Raw genomic sequence first — 26545 nt, 5'->3', positions numbered from 1 at the left:
AACAATGTGATAAAAAAACATTTAACAACAATCATAGATATCTGTTCAGGACAAGGTGCTTGTTGGCTTAAAATGGGCGGTCGTACGAAGTATGTGTAATGGACCCGAGTGGTGGGATATGACAATCTAATAAAATTTTGCTTAAAAACTAATATAAATATTAAGAACCCAATGTAGTGAGAGCAGCCGTCCAAAATAAGGGAAAGATAATGATGCTGATTTACAATTTATTACAATACAGATTAAAACCGTCCAGTTGTCAATACTAAAAATACCAATTGGTAATCAATAATATGTTGAGGGTACAGCCGCGACAGGCGTAGTGGGTCAGCGTCCTGGCTCCACCCACTTCCACGGTGTCCTCCTGCACACAGAATTAAAACGGAGGCAGGCCACGGGGATAAAATCTTCTAAAACTACGAAGACGCTCTCCGGGCTGACGCCACACAGGGTTTCCCCTGCCCCTGCTGTAGTTCCGCGTCGAAGTATTGGGTACGCCCACTCTCCTTGCCAGTCGCCGGTCACTCGCGGGACCTACGTGGCCGTACCCGTCCCGTCTCGCTCCGCCTCTTGGTCACTCCCGGGAGTCACCGCAGATCTCTGGGTCCCGATCGCTCCTGCCCACAGGACCACACAGCCAGGGTACAACGCACGAGCCCGCAAGCCCACAGCCAAAGGCAGTTTGATCACCCCCACATATCCACAATCCACGTCACTTACTTCGGAGGCAGAGTTTCCTCTGCCCCTGCGTGTTGTGGGCTTCTTGGGGTTCACTCCGGTAGCTTGCGGGGTCTGCTGTGTAGTCCTGGATTCCTTCCCAGCCTGCGGGCGTCCACCCGGACGCTCTTGGCAAAGCCTGTCGATACTCTCCGGTCGCTTCCTCCTCCTTCCGTCGCGCTTTCCTCGGTCGCTCTTCCTTCGGTCGCTCTTCCTTTTTAAATGTGTGCAGCCCTAATGCTCCACAGGTGCGTCTGATTTCAGGTGCCGTTCGATTAGGCACTTTGGTTGTCAGGGGCAACAAGCTAAACTGGGCAACGTCTTAAAATGCCAGCAAAGTCCACAAAGAATAAAAACAGGCAATTAAAAATACAATCAAAGTCTGCAACGTGTAAAAACATGCAGTTAAAAATACAATCAAATTCCACAGCAATAAAACATACAATTAAAATCCACAACAATAAAAACACTCTAAAACATGCATGGCAATGAAACATAAAAAATAAAATCCCCTACTTGTGTCCCATCACATATGGAGTACAAAACCAAACGTTGAGTAATCGCTCGACATACATCGCGGAGAATAACTGATTGTCTGCTTTGCCAGTCCAAATGCATTCGCTATTTTTCGTAATCTGTCGTTGTCTCCCCCTTCGACAAATTGACAAAGTTTTTCACTAAGTAGAATCACAGTTGACCTGGACATTCGAAAGTTCTCTTGCCTTTCAGCTGGCACAACACACTATGTGACAAACATATCCCACCAGGCTGCCGTTCTTCCAGGCCTTATCCAAAACCGTCGCTCAACCGTCTATGTTGCCGTCTGGGATGTGTTGTATCCCAAATAGCTGCAATTGCGCGTTTGCTTCTCTTAAGGTATTATTAAGGCTGCCCTTTGTCACCGATTATGTTCATAACTTTTATGGACAGAATTTCTAGGCGCAGTCAAGTCGTTGAGGGGATCTGGTTTGGTGGCTGCAGGATTAGGTCTCTGCTTTTTGCAGATGATGTGGTCCTGATGGCTTCATCTGACCAGGATCTTCAGCTCTCACTGGATCGGTTCGCAGCCGAGTGTGAAGCGACTGGGATGGGAATCAGCACCTCCGAGTCCGAGTCCATGGTTCTCGCCCGGAAAAGGGTGGAGTGCCATCTCCGGGTTGGGGAGGAGATCTTGCCCCAAGTGGAGGAGTTCAAGTACCTCGGAGTCTTGTTCACGAGTGAGGGAAGAGTGGATCGTGAGATCGACAGGCGGATCGTTGCGGCGTTTTCAGTAATGCGGACGCTGTATTTGTCTGTTGTGGTGAAGAAGGAGCTGAGCCAGAAGGCAAAGCTCTCAATTTATCGGTCGATCTACGTTCCCATCCTCACCTGTGGTCTTGAGCTTTGGGTTATGACCGAAAGGACAAGATCACTGGTACAAGCGGCCAAAATGAGTTTTCTCCGCCGGGTGGCGGGGCTCTCCCTTAGAGATACGGTGAAAAGCAGTGTCATCCAGGAGGAGTTCAAAGTAAAGCCGCTGCTCCTCCGCATCGAGAGGAGCAAGATGAGGTGGTTCAGGCATCTGGTCAGGATGCCACCCGAACGCTTCGCGAGGGAGGTGTTTCGGGCACGTCCGGCCGGTAGGAGGCCACAGGGAAGACCCAGGACACGTTGGGAAGACTATGTCTCCCGGCTGGCCCGGGAAAGCCTCGGGATCCCCCGGGAAGAGCTTGACGAATTGGCTGGGGAGAGGAAAGTCTGGGCTTCCCTGCTTAGGCTGCTGCCCCCGCGACCCGACCTTGGACAAGCGGAAGAAGATGGATGGATGGAAGGTATTCATGTGTGATTTTCACACGGGCATGTCTGGATGACTCGCCTCCATCTTTCTGATGTCACTTCCTGTGTGGGGCTCGGTCTTTCTGGCGTCACTTCCTCTCCGAACTCGGTTTGTAAACGATCAATGAGTCCATACAAAGCTAAGAGCCGGAGATTCAAGAAATAGCCGGCGTACTTACCCGTGTAAAAAATTGTTCGAGGAGGGGCGCAACGCGACCTAGTACGCATGCGCTGAAAATGCACGTCATAGTCACCTCCAGTGTTGCTTTGTGTGCAAGTTCTTAACTTGTAACTTAGCTGAACAATATCCAGTGTTGTGGTATTTCAATTAACTGGAATCTAGTGTGCTGTTGGGCCCTATTGTAGTGAATCACACCTGAGACATCATAAATTAATCAAATCTTTATTAGACACGTAAACAATGTGATAAAGAACATTTTACATCAATCAAACTAGGGATCTAGATATCTGGTCAGGACACTCCTCACTCTTTTGCCTTCACCTTCATTGTCCATTCGTTTTTGGTGACTTTATATACTCTCGACTTAGATGTTGAGTCCGCGACATACATGGCGGACAATAACTGATACAGTCAGTTATTCGCCGTTTTTTAACACAAAGCACGCGCTACCTTTTTTTATCACATCCACAGGAGCTCGCATTCTCGTTGTCTCTCCTTCGACAAAAGGACAAAGTTTTTCGCTAAGTAGAAACACAGCCGACCCGACCAGACATTGGAAAGTTCTCTTGCCGTCTGAGAAGTGTTGTATCCCAAATAGCTGCAATCGCTTTCTCTTAAGATGTTCCTGTGTGATTTCCACAAGCGTCTGTACATGTGGAGGAAGGACAAACACGGGCACGTCTGGATGATTCGCCTTCTTCATATTTCCAGTGTTTACCTCCGAGTTACGAAACCGCTTTATTATGAACCTGGCTGTGGCGCGTTCTTTCTGACGTCACTTTTCTCCGAACTCAGTTTGTAAATGATCGATGAGTCCATACAAAGCTAAGAGCCGGAGGTTCAAGAAACAGACGTCGCACTTACCCGTGTAAAAATTTGTCCGAGGAGGGGGACCTTAAACGATGGTTTAGTGCGGCTGAAACGGGGCTTAGGCTAAATAATTATTCATTTAAGGGGTTACCCAGCTTAGTGTAGACATAGCCTGAGAGTTTTTCTCCAAGACATTTTTTCCAAACGTAAACCTTGGCAATATGGTTTGAGTGCATCCCTGGGCTAGTTTCTTACAACAACAAACAATGATAGGAACTTTTTAGGGCGCCTGACAGCAATAAGAAGGCAGCTTTTAAATGAGGTCTAGGCCAGGGGTCGGCAACCCTAGCGCCGCCCTCGTGGCTCTCTTGAGCTTTTTCAAAAATGTATGAAAAATGAAAAAGATGAGGGGGAAAAAAATATTTTTTTTGTTTTAATATGGTTTCTGTAGGAGGACAAACATGACACAAACCTCCCTAATTGTTATAAAGCACACTGTTTATATTAAACATGCTTCACTGATTCGAGTATTTGGCGAGCGTCGTTTTGTCCTACTAATTTTGTCGGTCCTTGAACTCACCGTAGTTTGTTTACATGCATAACTTTCACCGACTTTCTAGGACGTGTTTTATGCCACTTCTTTTTCTGTCTCATTTTGTCCACCAAACTTTTAAGGTTGTGCATGATAGCACAAAGGTGAGTTTTGTTGATGTTATTGACTTGTGTGGAGCGCTAATCAGACATATTTGGTCACTGCATGACTGCAAGCTAATCGAAGCTAATGTAGTGAGTCTTATTCTGCGTTGTGTATTTAAAAAAAAATAAAAGACACTTCACCATGCCGTCGGTTCAGTATTTATTGGCCACCTGTGTTGGAAAGACGAAACACACATACACAGGTCTCAACTTTCTGGCGGAGTGATATCTGCTCCTTCTCATTCAAAAGTTCGAAGGAAAAGGAAGTAAGACAATCGAAAAACAGCAAAGACACTTCCTGCACCGGACATCTGGTTCTTCAAAATAAAAGCGATAGTTCAAAATAAAATATAACACCCTGTCTAGTTCATAATATAGCACAACATCACACTAATACACTAACATGCTATTTAGGCTAGCTATATCATATAGCCTATATGTACATATTTAGGGATGTCCGATAATGGGTTTTTGCCGATATCCGATATTCCGATATTGTCCAACTCTTTAATTACGATGCATAAATCAACCGATACCGATTTATACAGTCGTGGAATTAACACATTATTATGCCGAATTTGGACAACCAGGTATGGTGAAGATAAGGTAATTTAAAAAAATAATAATAATAATAAGATAAATAAATTAAAAACATTATCTTGAATAAAAAAGAAGGTAAAACAATATAAAAACAGTTACATAGAAACTAGTAATGAATGAAAATGAGTAAAATTAACTGTTAAAGGTTAGTACTATTAGTGGACCAGCAGCACGCACAATCATGTGTGCTTACGGACTGTATCCCTTGCAGACTGTATTGATATATATTGATATATAATGTAGGAACCAGAATATTAATAACAGAAAGAAACAACCCTTTTGTGTGAATGAGTGTAAATGGGGGATTTTTTGTGTTGGTGCACTAATTGTAAGTGTATCTTGTGTTTTTTATGTTGATTTAATAAAAAAATAAAAAAATAAAAATAAAAAAACGATACCGATAATAAAAAAAAACCCGAAACCGATAATTTCCGATGTTACATTTTAAAGCATTTATCGGCCGATATTATCGGACATCTCTATACATATTGCATCATTACGTCTCATTTGTAGCTATATTTGAGGTCATTTAGTTTCCTTTAAAGGCCTACTGAAATGTGATTTTCTTATTTAAACGGGGATAGCAGGTCCATTCTATGTGTCATACTTGATCATTTCGCGATATTGCCATATTTTTGCTGAAAGGATTTAGTAGAGAACATCGACGATAAAGTTCGCAACTTTTGGTCGCTGATAAAAAAGCCTTGCCTGTACCGGAAGTAGCAGACGAGTAGCGTAACGTCACAGTTTGTGGAGCTCCTCACATCTGCACATTGTTTACAATCATGGCCACCAGCAGCGAGAGCGATTAGGACCGAGAAAGCAACAATTTCCCCATTAATTTGAGCGAGGATGAAAGATTTGTGGAAGAGGAAAGTGAGAGTGAAGGACTAGAGCGATTCAGATAGGGAAGATGCTGTGAGAGGCGGGTGGGACCTGATATTCAGTTGGGAATGACTAAAACAGTAAATAAACACAAGACATATATATATACTCTATTAGCCACAACACAACCAGGCTTATATTTAATATGCCACAAATTAATCCCGCATAACAAACACCTCCCCCCTCCCGTCCATATAACCCGCCAATACAACTCAAAAACCTGCACAACACACTCAATCCCACAGCCCAAAGTACCGTTCACCTCCCCAAAGTTCATACAGCACATATATTTCCCCAAAGTTACGTACGTGACATGCACAGAGCGGCAGGCACGTACAGGCAAGCGATCAAATGTTTGGAAGCCGCAGCTGCATACGTACTCACGGTATCGTGTCTGCGCATCCAACTCAAAGTCCTCCTGGTAAGAGTCTCTGTTGTCCCAGTTTTCCACAGGCCAATGGTAAAGCTTGACTGTCATCTTCCGGGAATGTAAACAATGAAACACCGGCTGTGTTATCCGGCACAACAATCAGGGGGTGCATTCTACGGCGGGGGTGCGTTATCCGGCACAACGCCTGCCGCAATACACCGCTTCCCACCTACAGCTTTCTTCTTTGCTGTCTCCATTGTTCATTGAACAAATCGCAAAAGATTCACCAACACAGATGTCCAGAATACTGTGGAATTTTGCGATGAAAACAGACGACTTAATAGCTGACCACCACGCTGTCCCAAAATGTCCTCCACAATCCGTGACGTCACGCGCTGACGTCATCATACCGAGACGTTTTCAGCAGGATATTTCGCGCAAAATTTAAAATTGCACTTTAGTAAGCTAACCCGGCCGCATGTGTTGCAATGTTAAGATTTCATCATTGATGTATAAACTAGCAGACTGCGTGGTCGGTTGTAGTGGGTTTCAGTAGGCCTTTAAGTCCTCTTAATTCAAATTATATCTCATGAAACACTATATGTATGTAATTTAATTTTTTGCAGGTCCAGACAGATTTGTTTTTTGTATTTTTGGTCCAATATGGCTCCTTCAACATGTTGGGTTGCCGACCCCTGGTCTAGGCTGTGTGCATCTCCATTATTCCTGCATGCTCACGGACTGTGTCATTTAAAGACCTCGGGTGGAGCTGTCGTCCTGACCAATAGGAGCGTCGCAGCCACATAATCAGAAAGAGAGAAAGGGGAGCTCTCGCTGCACTTGGCAGGCAAAAAAAAAAAAAAAAAAAAACCTTTCAGTGCGAGGATAACACTGAACTATTTGTCGGAGTCGGACTCCATTGGACCTTCTCCGTCCCCCTCCCCATCCCCGCTGAGACTTCTGGACTACTCCTCTCGGTCCTCTCCTCACTTTCTTTGGATTTATCGCCGCAGAAAGGCGCGCTTCTCCTTTTTTGGAAACATGTTGGTCGGACGCAAACCGTGCTGGAGGCAATTGCAAGCTTCTTTTTTCCGACTGCTGTGTCTTATCCCGACAGGATTCCCCGTCCGCAGTGTGGATATGCAGCGGGCCACCGACAACATCACGGTCCGCCAGGGCGACACGGCCGTCATAAGGTGAGAAGACTCCCTCTCTTAACTTGTCTTCTCCATCCAGCTATCCTTCTTCTACTGCTTTCCCCCTCCTGTATGTTTATTTGGCCGTTTGTTGATGTCGCAACTCGTCATAAGAGGACAAAAAGTGCGTGTATGTGGAGTCGGTTTTCATATCCTAATCACTTGCTAGAAAATGCGAGCTGTCAACCCTGATGGACAGATGTCAGGGACCACGTGATCTTTTTTTTCTTTTTCTTTTCTTTTTTTTTCTTTTTCCCGCCTACAATGCTTCTGCACGTCACTTAGTCTTCTTAGGGTGGAATGATGATCAAGATTTGAAACTGGACACTACATCTCATGCCGATATCGGATCGAGTAAAAGTATCAGATGTTATCGGCTTGCGTCTTAAGGCAGGGGGTGTCGAAATCATTTTAGATATGGGTAAAATCACGGCACGATAACTTAAAAATAAAGACAACTTCGGATTGTTTTCTTTGTTTCAAAATAGAACGAAATGTACAAATCCATACTTGCCAACCCTCCCGAATTTTCCGTGAGACTCCCGAAATTCAGCGCCTCACCCGAAAACCTCCCGGGACAAATATTCTCCCGAAAATCTCCCGATTTTCAGCCGGCGCACCTGAGTGAGTACAGCCTTTTTTCATGATGGGAGGACAACAGGGTGACAAGAACTAAATCATCCAGACTAGAGATACATAGTATTATTATGTTTATCTTACCTAAAAATAAATATGTTTATTAATTAAAAAAATAATTAATATATTTTGCTAAAAACATCAAAATTAATTGTCTTTTTATTTGTATTTTTTCTGACTCCTTATTACATCCAGCCATAGAATTATACATTAAAATAAACATATTTGAAATAATTAATTTTAAATGATCATAGTAATTGACCATATTTAATTATTAAAATAATATTTAATTATTAAAATAATTGCTTGTTTATCAACAACTTTAGCATTTTATTCATTACATTTTGAAGCTCTCAGAAGCCAAGTTATGTTATATTCCTTAATATTTATTTATGCAAGTTTGAAGTATCAATTATCTAAACACAGTTTTGTTTGCATATTTTCAGGATGCAGATATATATATATATATATATATATATATATGTATATATATATATATATATATATATATATATATATATATATATATATATATATATATATGTATGTATGTATGAAATACTTGACTTGGTGAATTCTAGCTGTCAATATACTCCTCCCCATGCCCCCAACCACGCCCCACCCCACCCCAACCACGCCCCCCAACCCCACCCCCCACTTCCCGAAATCGGAGGTCTCAAGGTTGGCAAGTATGTACAAATCATAATGTTGTTGTTTTTTTTTGTTTTTTTACACTTACATGTTGCGGTTATTAGTATTCTATATTTGTTGTTATTTATATTTTCTGAATAATGTATGTGATAATGTTCATCGGTCAATTTATTGGTGTTAATTTTCAATCTATCAAGATAAAAAAAAGTTATATCAAAATTAGAGATGTCCGATAATGGCTTTTTTGCCGATATCCCGATATTATTATTATATATATTATTATATATATATCCACCTACTCAGTGGCCTAGTGGTTAGAGTGTCCGCCCTGAGATCGGTAGGTTGTGAGTTCAAATCCCGGCCGAGTCATACCAAAGACTATAAAAATGGGACCCATTACCTCCCTGCTTGGCACTCAGCATCAAGGGATGGAATTGGGGGTTAAATCAACAAAAATGATTCCCGGGCGCGGCCACCGCTGCTGCCCACTGCTCCCCACTGCTCCCCTCACCTCCCAGGGGGTGATCAAGGGTGATGGGTCAAATGCAGAGAATAATTTCGCCACACCTAGTGTGTGTGTGACAATCATTGGTACTTTAACTTTTAACTTTATTGTCCAACTCTTAATTACCGATACCGATATCAACCGATACCGATATACCGTATTTTTCGGACTATAAGTCACAGTTTTTTTCATAGTTTGGCCGGGCTCCAGTGCGATTTATATATGTTTTTTTCCTTCATTATTATGCATTTTCGGCAGGTGCGACTTATACCGGTGCGACTTATACTCTGAAAAATACAGTATACAGTGGTGGAATTAACACATTATTATGCCTAATTTTGTTGTGATGCCCCGCTGGATTCATTAAACAATGTAAGAAGGTTTTCCAAAAATAAATCAACTCAAGTTATGGAAAAAAATGCCAACATGGCACTGCTATATTTATTATTGAAGTCACAAAGTGCATTATCTTTTTTAACATGCCTCAAAACAGCAGCTTGGAATTTGGGACATGCTCTCCCTGAGAGAGCATGAGGAGGTTGAGGTGGGCGGGGTTGAGGTGGGGGGGGGGGGCGTAGGAGGTAACAGGGGGTGTATATTGTAGCGTCCCAGAAGAGTTATTGCTGCAAGGGGTTCTGGGTATTTGTTCCGTTGTGTTTATGTTGTGTTACGGTGCGGATGTTCTCCCGAAATGTGTTTGTCATTCTTGTTTGGTGTGGGTTCACAGTGTGGCGCATATTTGTAACAGTGTTAAAGTTGTTTATACGGCCACCCTCAGTGTGACCTGTATGGCTGTTGACCAAGTGTGATTTGCATTCACTTGTGTGTGTGAAAAGCCGTAGAAATTATGTGACTGGGCCGGCACGCAAAGGCAGTGCCTTTAAGGTTTATTGGCGCTCTGTACTTCTCCCTACGTCCGTGTACACAGCAGCGTTTTAAAAAGTTATACATTTTACTTTTTGAAACCGATAATTTCCGATATTACATTTTAAAGCATTTATCAGATTAGAGATGTCCGATAATATCGGACTGCCGATATTATCGGACATCTCTAATCAAAATCAATTTACAGTATGTTATTTATGTAGTTTGATCATTTTCCTCGACTGATGTACTAACATCATGTGGTTTATTTTGTACATATGTAGCATCATCTACAAAGATACAAAGAATTGCTATTGCGACATCCAGTGGACACATTTAGAACAGCTGTTTCTTCCATTCAAAAATTGTTGGTTAATGTCTATCTGTGTTGGCCCTGCGATGAGGTGGCGACTTGTCCAGGGTGTACCCCGCCTTCCGCCCGATTGTAGCTGAGATAGGCTCCAGCGCCCCCCCGCGACCCCAAAGGGAATAAGCGGTAGAAAATGGATGGATGGATGGAATTTCTATACTTAGCAAACTCATGCCGCGGGCCGGATAAAACCTGTTAGCAGGCCTGATCCGGCCCTCGGGCCGTACTTTTGACACCCCTGTGCTAGAAAATGCGAACTGTCAACCCTGATAGACAGATGTCAGGGACCACGTGATCTATTTTATTTATTTTTTCCCCGTCTACAATGCTTTTGCACGTCACTTAGTCTTCTCAGGGTGGAATGATGTTCAATATTTGAAACTGGACACTACCATGGGTGCTCTGATCCCATGCCGATATCGGATCGAGTAAAAGTATCAGATGATATCGGCTTGCGTCTAAGACAGGGGGTGTCGAACTCATTTTAGGTATGGGTAAAATCACGGCACGATAACTTAAAAATAAAGACAACTTCGGATTGTTTTCTTTGTTTCAAAATAGAACGAAATGTACAACTCATAATGTTGTTTTTTGCTTTTTTTACACTTACATGTTGCGGTTAATAGTATTCTATCTTTATTTGTTGCTATTTATATTTTCTGAATAATGTATGTGATAATGTTCATCGGTCAATTCATTGGTGTTAATTTTCAATCCTTCAAGATAAAAAAAAGTTATATCAAAATTAGAGATGTCCGATAATGCCTTTTTTGCCGATATCCCGATATTGTCCAATTCTTGATTACCGATACCGATATCAACCGATACCGATATACCGTATTTTTCGGACTATAAGTTACAGTTTTTTTTATAGTTTGGCCGAGCTCCAGTGCGATTTATATATGTTTTTTTCCTTCATTATTAAGCATTTTCGGCAGGTGCGACTTATACCGGTGCGACTTATACTCCGAAAAATACGGTATACAGTCGTGGAATTAACACATTATTATGCCTAATTTTGTTGTGATGCATTAAACAATGTAAGAAGGTTTTCCAAAATAAATCAACTCAAGTTATGGAAAAAAGTGCCAACATATCACATATGCTCACATACGTACATAGGTACCTACGCTCCCACATACATACACAAATACAGTACATATTTACCTACCTAATGTTCGTACATCCACACGCACATTCAATATACAAACATACACATACACATACTGTACATATACATTCACTGTACAAACACATATACACATTCTGTACATATACATTCATTGTACAAACACATATACACATTCTGTACATATACAAGTACATATGCATACTTACACTCATGCACATAATCACGTTTCATCAAACATATATTAACGTTGTTGCCCTAGGGTAAACTGGGTGTAACACATGGCACACTGACAAAGCTTAACCTATTGTGACTATAACAATCTACAAGGTTAATGTAGGTTGCTTCTCTTTCTCCCCCTCCATTTTTCTGCATTCTTTCGTATCTCAAGTTATCATTACGTATATGTATTGTTGCATTTAAACAACTGTATTGTTGATAATAAAGGTAAATTATTGGTATTGTTCATTATCAATAGCGCTATTTCTATTGGTATTTGTATTGATCCATTTGTAGTGTAATAATGCTCATTGTCATTTCTGTATTATTTTTTTTTTTTCGCTAACTGCTTTTTTGCTATTACTTTTACCATCATATTTGTACATGTCATATTTGCTGATGTTGCTCTATTGTTGTTGTTGTTGTTGTTTGCTGTTGTTGTTTTTGTCTCTCTGTCTAATCCCCCTCTTGTCCCCACAATTTCCCCCTCTGTCTTCTTTTTTTTTTCTCTTTCTATCCCCTCCTGCTCCGGCCCGGCTGCACTAAATGATAATATAAATACATTTAATAAAGTCAAATACAAATAAGGCAACAAGAGAAGTATCCTACACTTCTCTTTTGTAAAGTAAATCTGAACAGCCGACATGGGCATCTACATCAACTATATGATTTGCCTGAGAAGCTGGACAGGACATAAAAAAAAAAAAAAAAAAAAAAAAAAAAAAAAAAAAAAAAAAAAAAGTGCCAACATGGCACTGCCATATTTATTATTGAAGTCACAAAGTGCATTATCTTTTTTAACATGCCTCAAAACAGCAGCTTGGAATTTGGGACATGCTCTCCCTGAGAGAGCATGAGGAGGTTGAGGTGGGCGGGGTTTGGGGGTGGGGTTAAGGTGGGGGTGGCATAGGGGGGTAGCAGGGGGTGTATTCTTGTAGCGTCCCGGAAGAGTTATTGCTGCAAGGGGTTCTGGGTATTTGTTCCGTTGTGTTTATGTTGTGTTACGGTGCGGATGTTCTCCCGAAATGTGCTTGTCATTGTTGTTTGGTGTGGGTTCACAGTGTGGCGCATATTTGTAACAGTGTTAAAGTTGTTTATACGGCCACCCTCAGTGTGACCTGTATGGCTGTTGACCAAGTATGCATTGCATTCACTTGTGTGTGTGAAAAGCCGTAGAAATTATGTGACTGGGCTGGCACGCAAAGGCAGTGCCTTTAAGGTTTATTGGGGCTCTGTACTTCTCCCTATGTCCGTGTACACAGCAGCGTTTTAAAAAGTTATACATTTTACTTTTTGAAACCGATACCGATAATTTCCGATATTACATTTTAAAGCATTTATCGGCCGATAATATCGGCAGTCCGATATTATCGGACATCTCTATTCAAAATCAATTTACAGTGTGTTATTTATGTAGTTTGATCATTTTCCTCGACTGATGTACTAACATCATGTGGTTTATTTTGTACATATGTAGCTACACAGATACAAAGAATTGCTATTGCGACATCCAGTGGACACATTTAGAACAGCTGTTTCTTTCCTTCAAAAAATTTTAGGTACATTTTTATACATAGCAAATTTATCCCGCGGGTCGGATCAAATCTGTTCGCGGGCCGTACGTTTGACACCCCTGTGCTAGAAAATGCGAGCTGTCAACCCTGATGGACAGATGTCAGGGACCACGTGATCAATTCTTTTTTTTTTTCCCGACTGCAATGCTTCTGCACGTCACTTACTCTTCTCAGGGTGGAATGATGATCAATATTTGAAACTGGACACTACTGGGGGGGGTGTTCTAATCTCATGCCGATATCGGATCGAGTAAAAGTATCAGATGATATCGGCTAGCGTCTAAGGCAGGGGTGTCGAACTCATGTTAGATATGGGGCCACATGAAGAAAAATCTACTCCCAAGTGGGGCCGGACTGGTAAAATCACGGCACTATAACTTAAAAATAAAGACAACTTCGGATTGTTGTCTTTGTTTAAAAATAGAACAAAATGTACAAATCATAATGTTGTTGTTTTGTTTTTTACACTTACATGTTGCGGTTAGGACTTTGAATATGACCAATGTATGATCCTGTAACTACTTGGTACCGGATTGATACCAAAATGTGTGGTATCATCCAAAACTAATCTAAAGTATCAAAACAACAGAAGAATAAGTGATTATTACATTTTAACAGAAGTGTGGATAGAACAAAAAAGAGGAAGTAAGCAGATATTAACAGTAAATGAACAAGTGGATTAATAATTGATTTTCTACCACTTGTCCTTAATAATTTAGACAAAATAATAGAATGGAAAATGACACAATATGTTACCGCATATGTCAGCATACTAAATTAGGAGCCTTTGTTTGCTTACTTACTAATAAAAGACACGTTGTCTTGTATGTTCACTATTTTATTTAATGACTAACTTGCAATAAGAAACATATGTCTAATGTACCCTAAGATTTTTTGTTAAAATAAAGCCAATAATGCAATTTTTTGTGGTCCCCTTTATTTAGAAAAGTATCGAAATACATTTTGGTACCTGTACCAAAATATTGGTATCGGAACAACACCAGTCATGAGTTTAACTTCGTGAATCACTGTTGCCAAAAAAACAAAACAATTATCACTCCACTTTAACTTCAAGACAACATCAATCCATGCCACGCAGTTATTAATAATTAGGTTAAGTATTTTCATTTGCTCAAACCTTTTCTGACATGACACAATACAAAATTACAAAAATATGTATTTGACTCCTGCTCGGGTCATATCACAATAATATCGCTACCGGTCAACACCCAGGGCTCCAATATCCGTATGGTATTGGATTTTAAAAATGTTGTCTCAGACGCTCCTTGACACAATGAGGAGTGCCTGCTTTTTTTTTTTTAATCAAACCAGTCATTTATTGGACTTCTCAGTTGTAACATTTTTATTTCATCTGATTGCTACGTTCGAGTTGGCCACATGGGCTACATCAGGCATAGGATATCCATCATTTACAGTGCACACATGAGGGGCTCCTAGCTACTGTACTTTTATCCATCGAGTCTATTCCAGCTGACTATGGGTTAGAGTTGGGGTACACCCTGGACTGGTCAGCAGTCAATCACAGGGAACATATAGACCAGGGGTGTCCAAACTTTTTCCACTGAGGGCCGCACACGGAAAAATTAAAGCATGTGGGGGCCATTTTGATATTTTTCATTTTCAAACCATAACAAAATATATGGATTTTATATTTATTTTACCTTTAGGGGTCCCGGGTACCATAAAGGGTCTCAGTCATTAAAATGTTAAAAATCAGTCAAATCATTATTATTATTTTTTATTTAACACTTACAGTAAATCTCTATATCAACTTCAATTTGATATAAAGTAATACCATTTTTTTTTTTTTTAAAGGCTTTTCTGTCAAAAACAACTTTGTTTTTTATAGTAAAACTGAAATATGCAGTATTTAGTAATTAGAGCCCTAAAAGATCAATAATGCAGGACACCATTGATTTTAATTCTTTAATATTTTTGAGTAATCACAGTGAAAAGATAAATAAAGTACCACTCAATATTAGGGATGTCCGATAATGGCTTTTTGCCGATATTCCGATATTGTCCAACTCTTTAATTACCGATACCGATATCAACCGATATATACAGTCGTGGAATTAACACATTATTATGCCTAATTTGGACAACCAAGTATGGTGAAGATAAGGTACTTTTTAAATTTTTTTTATAAAATAAGATAAATAAATTAAAAACATTTTCTTGAATAAAAAAGAAATTAAAACAATATAAAAACAGTAACATAGAAACTAGTAATTAATGAAAATTAGTAAAATTAACTGTTAAAGGTTAGTACTAGTAGTGGACCAGCAGCACACACAATCATGTGTGCTTACGGACTGTATCCCTTGCAGACTGTATTGATATATATTGATATATAATGTAGGAACCAGAATATTAATAACAGAAAGAAACAACCCTTTTGTGTGAATGAGTGTGAGGAAGGTTTTTTGGGTTGGTGCACTAATTGTAAGTGTATCTTGTGTTTTTTATGTTGATTTAATACAAAAAAAACAAACAAACAAAAAAACGATACCAATAATAAAAAAAAAACGATACCGATACTTTCCGACACCTCTACTCAATATATGTGGGATCCAAAAGGTGCCCCACTCATAAAGTGATTCATTTTTATTAGGTTTTTCTTTTACTTTCAACACTTAAGTTAGGAGATCAACTTCAGATATATCTGTCGATTTTACGTTTGAACTATTATTTTGTTTGTTTTATGCTCTTTTTTCAAAGAAAACGTTGATGTTTTTATATGGCATCTACACAATATATGCAATATTTACCACATAAAACATTTTAAAGTGAAATATTTGAAGTAATTGGAGCCTTGAAAATAATTCATTATAACATGGATTTTTTTGACATTATTTTTTTTTTTGAGCAACGGCAAAAAAAATAAAAATAAAGAAAGACAAAAGAAAAAAAAAAACAGCTTGCTTGGCAGCTTTGTGTCAACACTGCAACTTTTTCCCGTTAGATTTCACCTCATTCCACTTTTTTTAATATTGTTTTTTAGTTTTGCAATAGAATTTCCAGAATGTGTGGCGGGCCGCAAATGGCCCTGATATAGACAAACAACCATTCCCACTCACACCATTGGACAATTTGGAGTCAACACATGCATGTTTGATAACATTGTTATTCATCATACAACATTTGACTCTCACTCACGCAAAATAAATGACAATTATTAATTCAACATTTGTTGCAGCAACACAAAGAAACAAGTCAATACAGTACATTTTAAGAATTTGACATAGTTTTCAGAAAATGTACAATTGCAATTGATAGCAAAAGGAATGAAAGTTTCCCTGATTGACTATAGTGATCAGTCCCGGATGTATTCTCACTTTTTATGTCTTAATATTCTTAAAAATGTTTATGCACATACAACAATGTTCTTAAAATTATTCCTGTTCACACGTATCTAAAATAATTTAATATGCATGTCGGTCCAGTAGTTGGGGAACAATCATACCAGGGAGCCACTCAGATAACTATTAGACTGACATATGAAATTATGATGTCAGACAGATGAATCCGATAACATAAAAACATACCTCAGATAAAAAAGATATAAAAAAATGCTCAAATTAGGCAAAATTACCTAGTGGGTTAGGATAAGGAAATCAAGCGCTATTATTTCTGACCTTAGCTCGTTGCAAACAAATATGGCGTTGATCCTTCCTCAGTGTTTCAGAGGATGACATTTTGCATGCTATTTGCACCAAATGTTCTGCAAACATTCTGCAAGGTGGGTGAAAAAACATCAAGCTTTAACACACTTTAAAGACGTCTGCACTGCAAAATAAGTGCAAACTACAGATAAATCTAATTAAAAAAAAAAAAAAAAAAAAAATATATATATATATATATATATATATATATATATATATATATATGTGTGTGTTATTGGTATCGGTTTTGAGAAGCAGGAAGGTATCTGTATTGGCTTCAAAAAAAACATTAAAATATGAAACATTAACATTAAATTAACATTAAAAAAGCACTGAATATCTTAAAATGTGTTTTGTGGCAATTTCAACTTGGACCACTGCGTCAGTTGCTATGTAGAGTGGCACTTTCCATCATTTTCAGTAGAGTGCATCAAGGTTTCCCCTAAACTGCCAAGATACCTGTGGCTGTGGGGGCGTGGTTATGGCCGTGGTCACCCTGACATAATCGAGTAATTTGCATAATTTGCTATAATATGATTTTCTTTTAAAAAAGCTACAAAAAATGTATACATACATTTAAAACAAATCTTTTTTTTTAAATCAGTATTAACATTTCTTTTTTTTTTTTTTTTTTACAGTTTTGCCATATTTTCAATTTGTGGCTGCTTTTTGTCCACTTAACTTTGTTGAGATTTTTTGAAATGTTTCCAGACTTTTAATGACTTAAAAAAAAAAAAAAAAAACAACTAGCAACAAATCTAGCATCTTCTTCTGGTGTAATTATAAAATGCACTTGTGTTTAGAGACTCTACTTCTGTCCCTCCATGTCCGTCACTAAAAAGGCTAGCTGCAGCGAGCATGACGTCACACTTGCTTCGCGCTGGTGCTCGAGTTGGACTTTCTCTTCTTAAAAGCCGCCACTGTCCTCATAATATTTGCACATTTTGCAGATGGCTGTCCGCGGGTATATCTGCAATATATATAAATATTACCTCCACATCACAGACATGATGACAATGCTCCAGATAGTCCCAAATGACGTGTGTTTTGTTTACATCCGGTTTCGTTAGCGCTGTTTTCTTCATCAAAGTCTTTTTTCGGGGGTCACGTTTTCGGTACATCACTTGTCAATAACGTGGTGCGGTGGTATTGTTTTATGTTCGTGTGGTTTTGATTTTATGTCAGTTTTTCCCATGGTCGCAAACACACTGTTTGTCCCCGAATGGTGATTGGTGGAGAATGAGGAAGTTTTTATAAATGGTTGATTTATATAGGCTAGTAAGGTAAATTTTTGTACCTGACAAGTTTCCGCCACCTTGCGTCTGCAGCCTTCATCAGAGGTGTCACGAGATATTAGCGTGACGAAAAATCCATATGATACGTCACAGACGACGTCACGCTAACATCTCGTGACACCTCTGATGAAGGCTGCAGAAGCAAGGTAGCCGAAACTTATCAGGTACAAAACTTTACCTTACTAGCCTATATAAATCAACCATTTATAAATACACATCAGTAGGCTAAATTAACCTCTTCAACATCGAATGAGGAAGTGTTGATCTTTGTCTGGGGAAATGCACACTCACGAGACAAAAGTCTTTGCACAAGAGGTAAAACCTGTTGGAATTGTGCACTTGGTTATAATAAGATTGGCATTAAAAGTTAAAAATAGCATCAGACTTCTGGATTTCTTCATGAGGCCACAGTGCATTATATTACCTAAATTTGTTTTCAAGTAAAAGAAAAATAACCTTATTTTCACGGTGTGGCAGTAATAAAATGCAGTGACGGTGCGCCGTATTCAATCACAGTAAGGAGAAACCCTGATATAAATGACTTATCGGTATCGGTCTTGAGAAGCAGGAAGGTATCTGTATCGGCTTTAACAAAAAATATTGTCCATCCCTAAAGATACTACAATATTGCATACAAAATTGGCTTTTGAGTTCCCTTCATCTTTGTGTTTGTAATACAATATTTTGATCTGTCATGTGACTGAGATAAGATAGGATAGACTTTATTTATCCCACAGTGGGGAAATTATGTGGTTGCAGTGCAGATACAAAAAGTCCACAAAAATAAAGTAAACACATGAAAACAAGAAGAGACAATAAAGAACACAAAGCACATTGGGTTGGGCAGTGTTTGAATTTGAACGAATTCGGTTCCAATTCTGGTTCTCTACGATTCTCAATTTCCGATTCTTTTAAGAGGCAGGGTCAAAAGTGTACTATTCTTCCGAGGCTATTTTCAACCAGTATATACACATCAATCCTTTGAACTTAAATATAAATGTTAGGAAGTTTATTTCCCCAGAAGTACACTTTTACAAAAATGTCGCTTTATTTAAAAAAAAAAAACTCAGAAAAACCCATTTACACATATCCTGTTTATGTGTTAGAGATAGAGATGTTTCGATCACAAATTAAATTGGCCCACAAAGATTCCATGTACTCACCATCATTTTTTTGATGTATTTATGATGGGAGTTATTGACAGTAGGGATGTCCCGATCCGATATTTGGATCGGATCGGCTGCCGATATTTGCCAAAAATTGCGTAACGGCAAGGCATGGAAAAATGCCAATCCAGATCCAGTTTAAAAAAAACCTCCGGTCCGTGTTTTCCAACGCACCGATTTAAATAATACATTCCACTTTTCTGCTGCTCCCTAATTTCCGTTCCTCATTTTCCAGCACACCTTCAACACATCCACAGGTCTGTGAATTCTCACGCAGTTGCTTTTAGCTGCTGGCATTACACGACAGGCTCTTCTCACTCTTTCCTGTGTCTCCCTCTCACAGACAGCAAGCGCACCTTCTTACACACGTCACATACTGTCACGACATACGTCACATACTGTCACGACATACGTCACATACTGTCACGTCATACGTCACATACTGTCACGTCATACGTCACATACGTATACGTCCTCCCCGAGCAGAGAGGTAGCAGCATGGCTAATGTTAGCTGTGATGCTAGCGCAGCCGTGCGAGCAACGCTCCCTCTAAGGTGCTCGCCTGTGCAATTGCGCACTGGTTAAGCGTCCTCTGCACATAGCAAATCTATGCCACGCACAAAATCAAATAAAAAAATAAGCGCATAACAATTTTCGACACACGGACACGACAGAGAAAACAGTTTTCGTCATCATTGTTCAAATATTGTGACGTCTGTCGAGACGCTTATCTCCATTCGGGGCCACACGTCCATACCATCAAAATGCAGGGGCAAAAATTTCCACATCAACACCGTATGAAAAAAATTGTGATTTTTTTAGTTGTGATTTCCTTCTCTGCATGAAAGTTTAAAAGTAGCATATATTAATGCAGTATGAAGAAGAATGTTTTAATGTAGACATGCAAGCCTTGAAAGAAAATTTTGAAAATTAAGACTGCATTTCCTGCAAATGGGTGCATTTCTACCCTATATTTTAACTTTAGATTTATTCTCATATCAAACTCTTTTGGCTGTCTTTTTGACACTTACATCCGGCGCCCCCCTCCACACCCTGGATTATTAATAATGTAAATAATTCAATGTCATTATCTTGTGTGATGACTGTATTATGATGATAGTATATATCTGATAGTATATATCTGTATCATGAATCAATTTAAGTGGACCCCGACTTAAACAAGTTGAAAAACTTATTCAGGTGTTACCATTTAGTGGTCAATTGTACGGAATATGTACTTCACTGTGCAACCTACTAATAAAAGTCTCAATCAATCAATCAAAACACATAGAATCATCATACTGCTGTGATTATATGCATCAAGTGTTCATTCAAGGCTAAGGCAAAATATCGAGATATATATTGTGTATCGCAATATGGCCTTAAAATATCGCAATATTAAAAAAAGGCCATATCGCCCAGCCCTAGTTCAATGATGCCATTTCTGTTTGTCATTTATAATTTTGTCTATTTTGTGTTTATCCTTGAATAAACAGGTCAGTTTCTTGTTACCAACCATTGTGTATTATTCAAGCTCCCCTAATTCAGCTGGCTAGTTGTTATCAAGAGTACTAAAACCCTTTTCAACATGATTCTGACAACTAAGTAGGCTAAATAACTTTAAACTTTAATACATGCTCGGATAGGCCAGTATCGGTCAGTATCGGTATCGGTCAGTATCGGTATCGGATCGGAAATGCAAAAACAATATTGGTATCGGATCGGAAGTGCAAAAACCTGGATCGGGACATCCCTAATTGACAGTGTAACAATTTCAACACAATATTTAAAGTTGTCCCTTATTTTCTTTTATTATACACAATTGTTTCATCAAAGCAAAGTCAAGCCTACACAATAACTAAACTTTATTTACTACATATTTAATCCAAATTAAAAAGTAATGACTGAATTGCTGTGGTAACGTTTGTGTGCACACATTAAAAGCAAATTAGAAAATAAACCAACACATGAACAGACACACAATATGCTTTCCTTGGTAGAACTAATTACATATTGTTCCGTCATCTCAAGAGCCACATTATTGTTGTTTAGGCGGACTTAAAAAAATGACATGAATGCTGTGCCAAGCTTGAGGAACCCTTTGGCCGGTAATTTGTAGAATTTGATGCCATTAACCAGGTTTTGTAAAGGCTGAAATAACTTTGATTACCTTTTGTGTGCTATATGGCCCATGCTCCTTTCGAGCAGACTGTGGCTACACTTGTGACGCCGGGGTGTTGCTGATGTAAAAAAACAACAGTATGTGGTTCACACACTGCTTTGACGTCGCCCGCAACAGCGGGGCTAGCTACGGAAATGAAAAAGAAAAATTCGATTCTTGCAGGGGCCCTGAGTTGTAACGTGCTGAAAGAATACGCAAACAGTTTTCTTTTATATTGTTTAAAACTTTCCAACAAGCGACACGATCAGGCCTCTGCAGTAATCCTGTACCACAATTGTCTTCGCTCATCACTGAACCAATCATAACACTTTTTTACACGTTCACACTTCAGGGCAATTCAGATTTGTTTGCCCAAATTTGACCCGATCCTCTTTCGTAAATTGTCATACTGATCTTTACTCTGGTTACACAAAATCCTTGAAATTGCCACAAATCCGCCAGGACTGAGACGTACCTGTCAGGACGTGGACTATGGTGTGTTTGTTTTCCCGAGATGCAAGTAAAGCTGGACTGGTCATGGCGTGAAGGTAAATACATATTTATTTATAACACTCAAAGGAACAAAAAGCGCGCTCAAGGCGGAAGTACAAACTTGACTAACGAAACAAAAAGACTTGCACGTGGGCAAAAAAACTGTGAACAATTAAACAAAAACACTAACTGTGGCATTAATAAACAAAAAAAAACTTACTTGGCATGGACTATGAAGTGCGCAGAGGTAAGAGTGTGACAGGGGTATGAATCCGGGATGTCACCAGAAAGACAAACTGAAAACAATGAACTTAAATACTACAGACATGATGAACGAAAACAGGTGCATGACTCAAAACGTGAAACAGGTGCGTGACGTGACAGGTGAAAACTTATGGTTGCTATGGTGACAAAACAAAACAAAAGTGCACAAAAAGTCCAAAAACAAAACCGAACATGACTAAAACAAAACATGATCACACAGACATGACAGTACCGTATTTTACGGACTATACGCACTTAAAATCTATTTTTTTCCTCAAAACTTGACTGTGCGCCTTATTACCCGGTGCGCCTAATGTACGGAATAATTTTGGTTTTGTTTACCGACCTCGAAGCAATTTTTTTTGGTACATGATGTAATGATACGTGTGACCAGTAGATGGCAGTCAAACATAAGAGATACAAGTAGACTGCAATATGATGGCAATATGACTCAAGTAAACACCACCAACATTTTTATATGTACCGTTGAAAATATAGAACATTACACACGGCACTCAAAAATCCATCAAAATGTTTTAGTACGACTTTGGTAATGCACCGCTTGATGGATTGTTGGCGCATTAAACATAGAGTATTATTATGGTGTGTGTATAAGGTATTATCTGGAGTTTTGTTTTGCAATATTATGCAAAAGCAACTTTTCTTACCTTCTGGTTCCTGCTGATGTGTATTTGGGGTCTGCATAAATCCTGAAAAATTTCACGCGTCTCCGCCTTTGTTGTCCGTGACGACCCCGTAGTCCATAAGCTTCTTCTTTTTCTCTAGTTTCTTAACTGTTGCCATTTCTAATATAAAGTAGTGTAAAGTTCTTACTTGTATCTGTTGGTAAACTCGCCATGAATGCGCTAAAACATACCGGTGTAGTGAGTTTACATTATTCACCCAAGGAACTTTAGTTAATAGAGAGTTCCAGGTTGTTGTTTCCGGATGAGGAGATGCTGCTCCGTTATCGATTTAAGTAAAGTCTGAATGTCATTAAAACAGTTAGCTCCATCTTTTGACACTTCTTCCACACCCGTCCTTGCACACTACACCGCCACAATAAAGATGACAGGGAGAAGACGCTGCTGAAGGTGAGCCACGTAAATAAGACCACCCACAAAACGGCGCATCCTGAAGCGACTGTCAGAAAGCGGCTTGAAGATGATCTGTAAAACATAATCTATGCAACATTTTCACCAAAGAACCACCATTACATGTTATGTAATGGTAGTTACACTTCCTTATGTTATGTAATGGTGGGTACACTTCCTTGTAACACAAGGAAGTGTTTTACATTTAGAAATAATAAAATAATAAATAATAAATAAATGATATGACTCCTTTATTGTGCCCTATAATCCGGTGCGCCTTATATATGAAAAAAGATCAAAAACAGACCATTCATCGGCAGTGCGCCTTATAACCCGATGCGCCCTATGGTCCGGAATTGCTGGTCCGGGTCATGTTTTACTTTGGTAAACACACTTTACCGCGTGGGATGACATGTTTCATGCACATGTGGGTAGGTCTAGCTATCAATTATTTTAGTAATTGAGTAATCTATCGAGTAGTTTGTTTGATTAATTGAGTAATCGGATAAAACAGACTTAATTGCCACGATGCATGTTTTAAGAAAAATGGTTGAAATAAACAAAACAATTCCTGCTTGCGCTCTATTTCGGGAAACTACGCACATGTATTAAAAGTTATGTAAACTCCATTCAATCCGGATTTGATCAATTTAAGTATACATTCAAAGCTTTTTTATAATCGATTTAATTGACGCATTACGTATATATTAGACACAAATAGAAAAAGATCGGATTTGAACGTAAAATCTGCATTGGTCATTATACCGGCAGTGTGAACAAAGCCTTAATGTGTTACCGTACATTCGGACTGCAGCTATCGATTATTTTAGTGATCACATAATCTGTTGATTAATGTGTTCAATTAATCGAGTAATAGAATAAAACACACTTTATAGCCCAATGTGTATTTCATAGAGATTATCACGGTATTAAAGCCACGGTACGATATTATTGTGGTATATGCCCCCCCCTCAAAACAAAAGCCTTAAAATTGTTCTAGTGTGTAATAGGAATGTTTAGGACAGAGGTTGGCAACACAAAATGTTGAAAGAGCCTTATTGGACCAAAAATATAAAAAAACTAAACTGTAAAGCCACAAGACAATCGAGTAATATCTGTCCATGTGTGTCTGTGTGCCTTTAAGAGGTGGTGCTTTATTCAAATGAAATGTGAATGCATTGGCCATTAATTGTTGTTTACTTGCTTAATTTGTATCCATAAATCACTTATACATAATTCCCTTACACGAAATAACAGGAATGTAGGAAACTTCATCTACAGTGTCCAATATCCAGTATTTATTTCACAGTTACACTGCTTGATTTGCTTTGATGAAAAGTTACGGAATCGATTTCAACTCACGGAATCGTTTCGGATCGTATTGTTCTAAAAAAAAAAGATCGTCCCTGAATCGTATCGACAACCACAAATATCGAATCAAATCGAATCGTTCCTAAATCAAATCGTTACATCCGTATACTTGCATTAATATGATACTTGCCAACCTTGAGACCTCCGATTTCGGGAGGGGGGCGTGGTCGGGAGTGGGGGCGTGGTCGGGGGGCGTGTTTAAGAGGGGAGGAGTATATTTACAGCTAGAATTCACCAAGTCAAGTATTTCATATATATATATATATATATATATATATATATATATATATATATATATATATATATATATATATATATATATATATATATGTATATATATATATATAAGAAATACTTGACTTTCAGTGAATTCTAGCTATATATATATATATATATATATATATATATATATATATATATATATATATATATATATATATGTATATATATATATATATATATGTATATATATACATATATATAAGAGAAATACTTGAATTTCAGTGTTCATTTATTTACACATATACACACACATAACACTCATTTACTCATTGTTGAGTTAAGGGTTGAATTGTCCATCCTTGTTCACTATTTTTCTAACCATGCTGAACACCCTCTCTGATGATGCATTCTGCTTCGTCTCCTTGTTGTGTGCGCAGTTGTGCACTGCACTCTCTAAAAGCCCTAGATGTTAATGTCGCAAATGCATGTACAGTAGATGGCAGTATTGTCCTGTTTAAGAGTGTCACAACATTGTTGTTTACGGCAGACAAATTGCTTTACGGTAGACGAAAACGTGACTGCTGTTGTTGTGTGTTGTTGCCGCGCTGGGAGGACGTTAATGAAACTGGCTAACAATAAACCCACATAAGAAACTAAGAACTCGCCCTCGATCATTCTACAGTTATAACGTGATTGGGCAGGCAGGCTGTTTATAGTGTGGGAAAGCGGACGTGAAAACAGGCTGTCGACACGTCACTCAGGTCCGCCTGAATTTCGGGAGATTTTCGGGAGAAAATTTGTCCCGGGAGGTTTTCGGGAGAAGCGCTGAATTTCGGGAGTCTCCCGGAAAATCCGGGAGGGTTGGCAAGTATGATTAATATTATGTATTATCATTCCATCAGTGGTTAATTTGGTCTCAAAATAATGTTGACATTAATATCAATTATCGCATTTTATAAAGGCTTAGTTAACATATAGGTTTTCATTTGTAGACCTAGTTTATTTTATTTTCATACTTTGGAAAACAACTTTCTTCTAAGGATTTGATTTTTCCACACTGAACAACTGCATACAAAATAAACATTGGCAAAAAAGCAACTGTATCTATAGGGAATGGCTGGGATTTGTTGTTGTTTCCCGTTTGATCTCAAAGACTTTAATTGCGTGGGAGCCTGTTCTCCCTTAAACCAGCTTCAAATGTAGAGCTTTAGCTATATTTAACCCCTTAAATCTATTTGCTGGACCAGGCTGTCAATGGGTTAATCTGACAACGATTATTGGTTTTGCAGGCAGACGCTGTACTAGACTTTGATTAACATTTTCACACACAGTATGCGTGGTGTGAAGTGCTTTTCAGAATCTGTGTGGATTGCATAACTATTTGAATGAGTTTGCCTGACTTCAAAGATTACAGAAGGTCTTGTATTCGTCGACAAGCTGCTCGAACATTCTGATCATTTGAATCTTCTTATCGTAACTTCTGCCCCTGGATCGCATGGTCGCATATTAAATGCAGGGCTGTATACCCCAGCAGTTATAGTTTTCCTCACACAGACCGGGCCAAAAAATTACAAGT

General features: G+C 38.9%; 1 protein-coding gene across 3 annotated transcripts in view; it reads left to right on the top strand.

The window, feature by feature from the left end:
- The window catches only part of lsamp (limbic system associated membrane protein), a 1017468-nt gene that overhangs the window by 532845 nt on the left and 458078 nt on the right, over positions 1-26545 (top strand). Inside the window, exon 2 of one of the 3 annotated variants that reach the window (XM_061925611.1) lies at positions 7192-7270. In XM_061925611.1, coding sequence (XP_061781595.1) covers positions 7192-7270 — 79 coding nt within the window. Of the gene's footprint in view, positions 1-6806; positions 7271-26545 lie in introns of those variants that run through there. The other 2 variants (XM_061925610.2, XM_061925609.1) reach the window with 2 other exon arrangements.

Source organism: Nerophis lumbriciformis, linkage group LG30, assembly GCF_033978685.3.
Source record: "Nerophis lumbriciformis linkage group LG30, RoL_Nlum_v2.1, whole genome shotgun sequence".
NCBI lineage: Eukaryota > Metazoa > Chordata > Actinopteri > Syngnathiformes > Syngnathidae > Nerophis > Nerophis lumbriciformis.
Note: the sequence above shows the minus strand (reverse complement) of the source record. Positions and strands in the feature narration are given on the sequence as shown.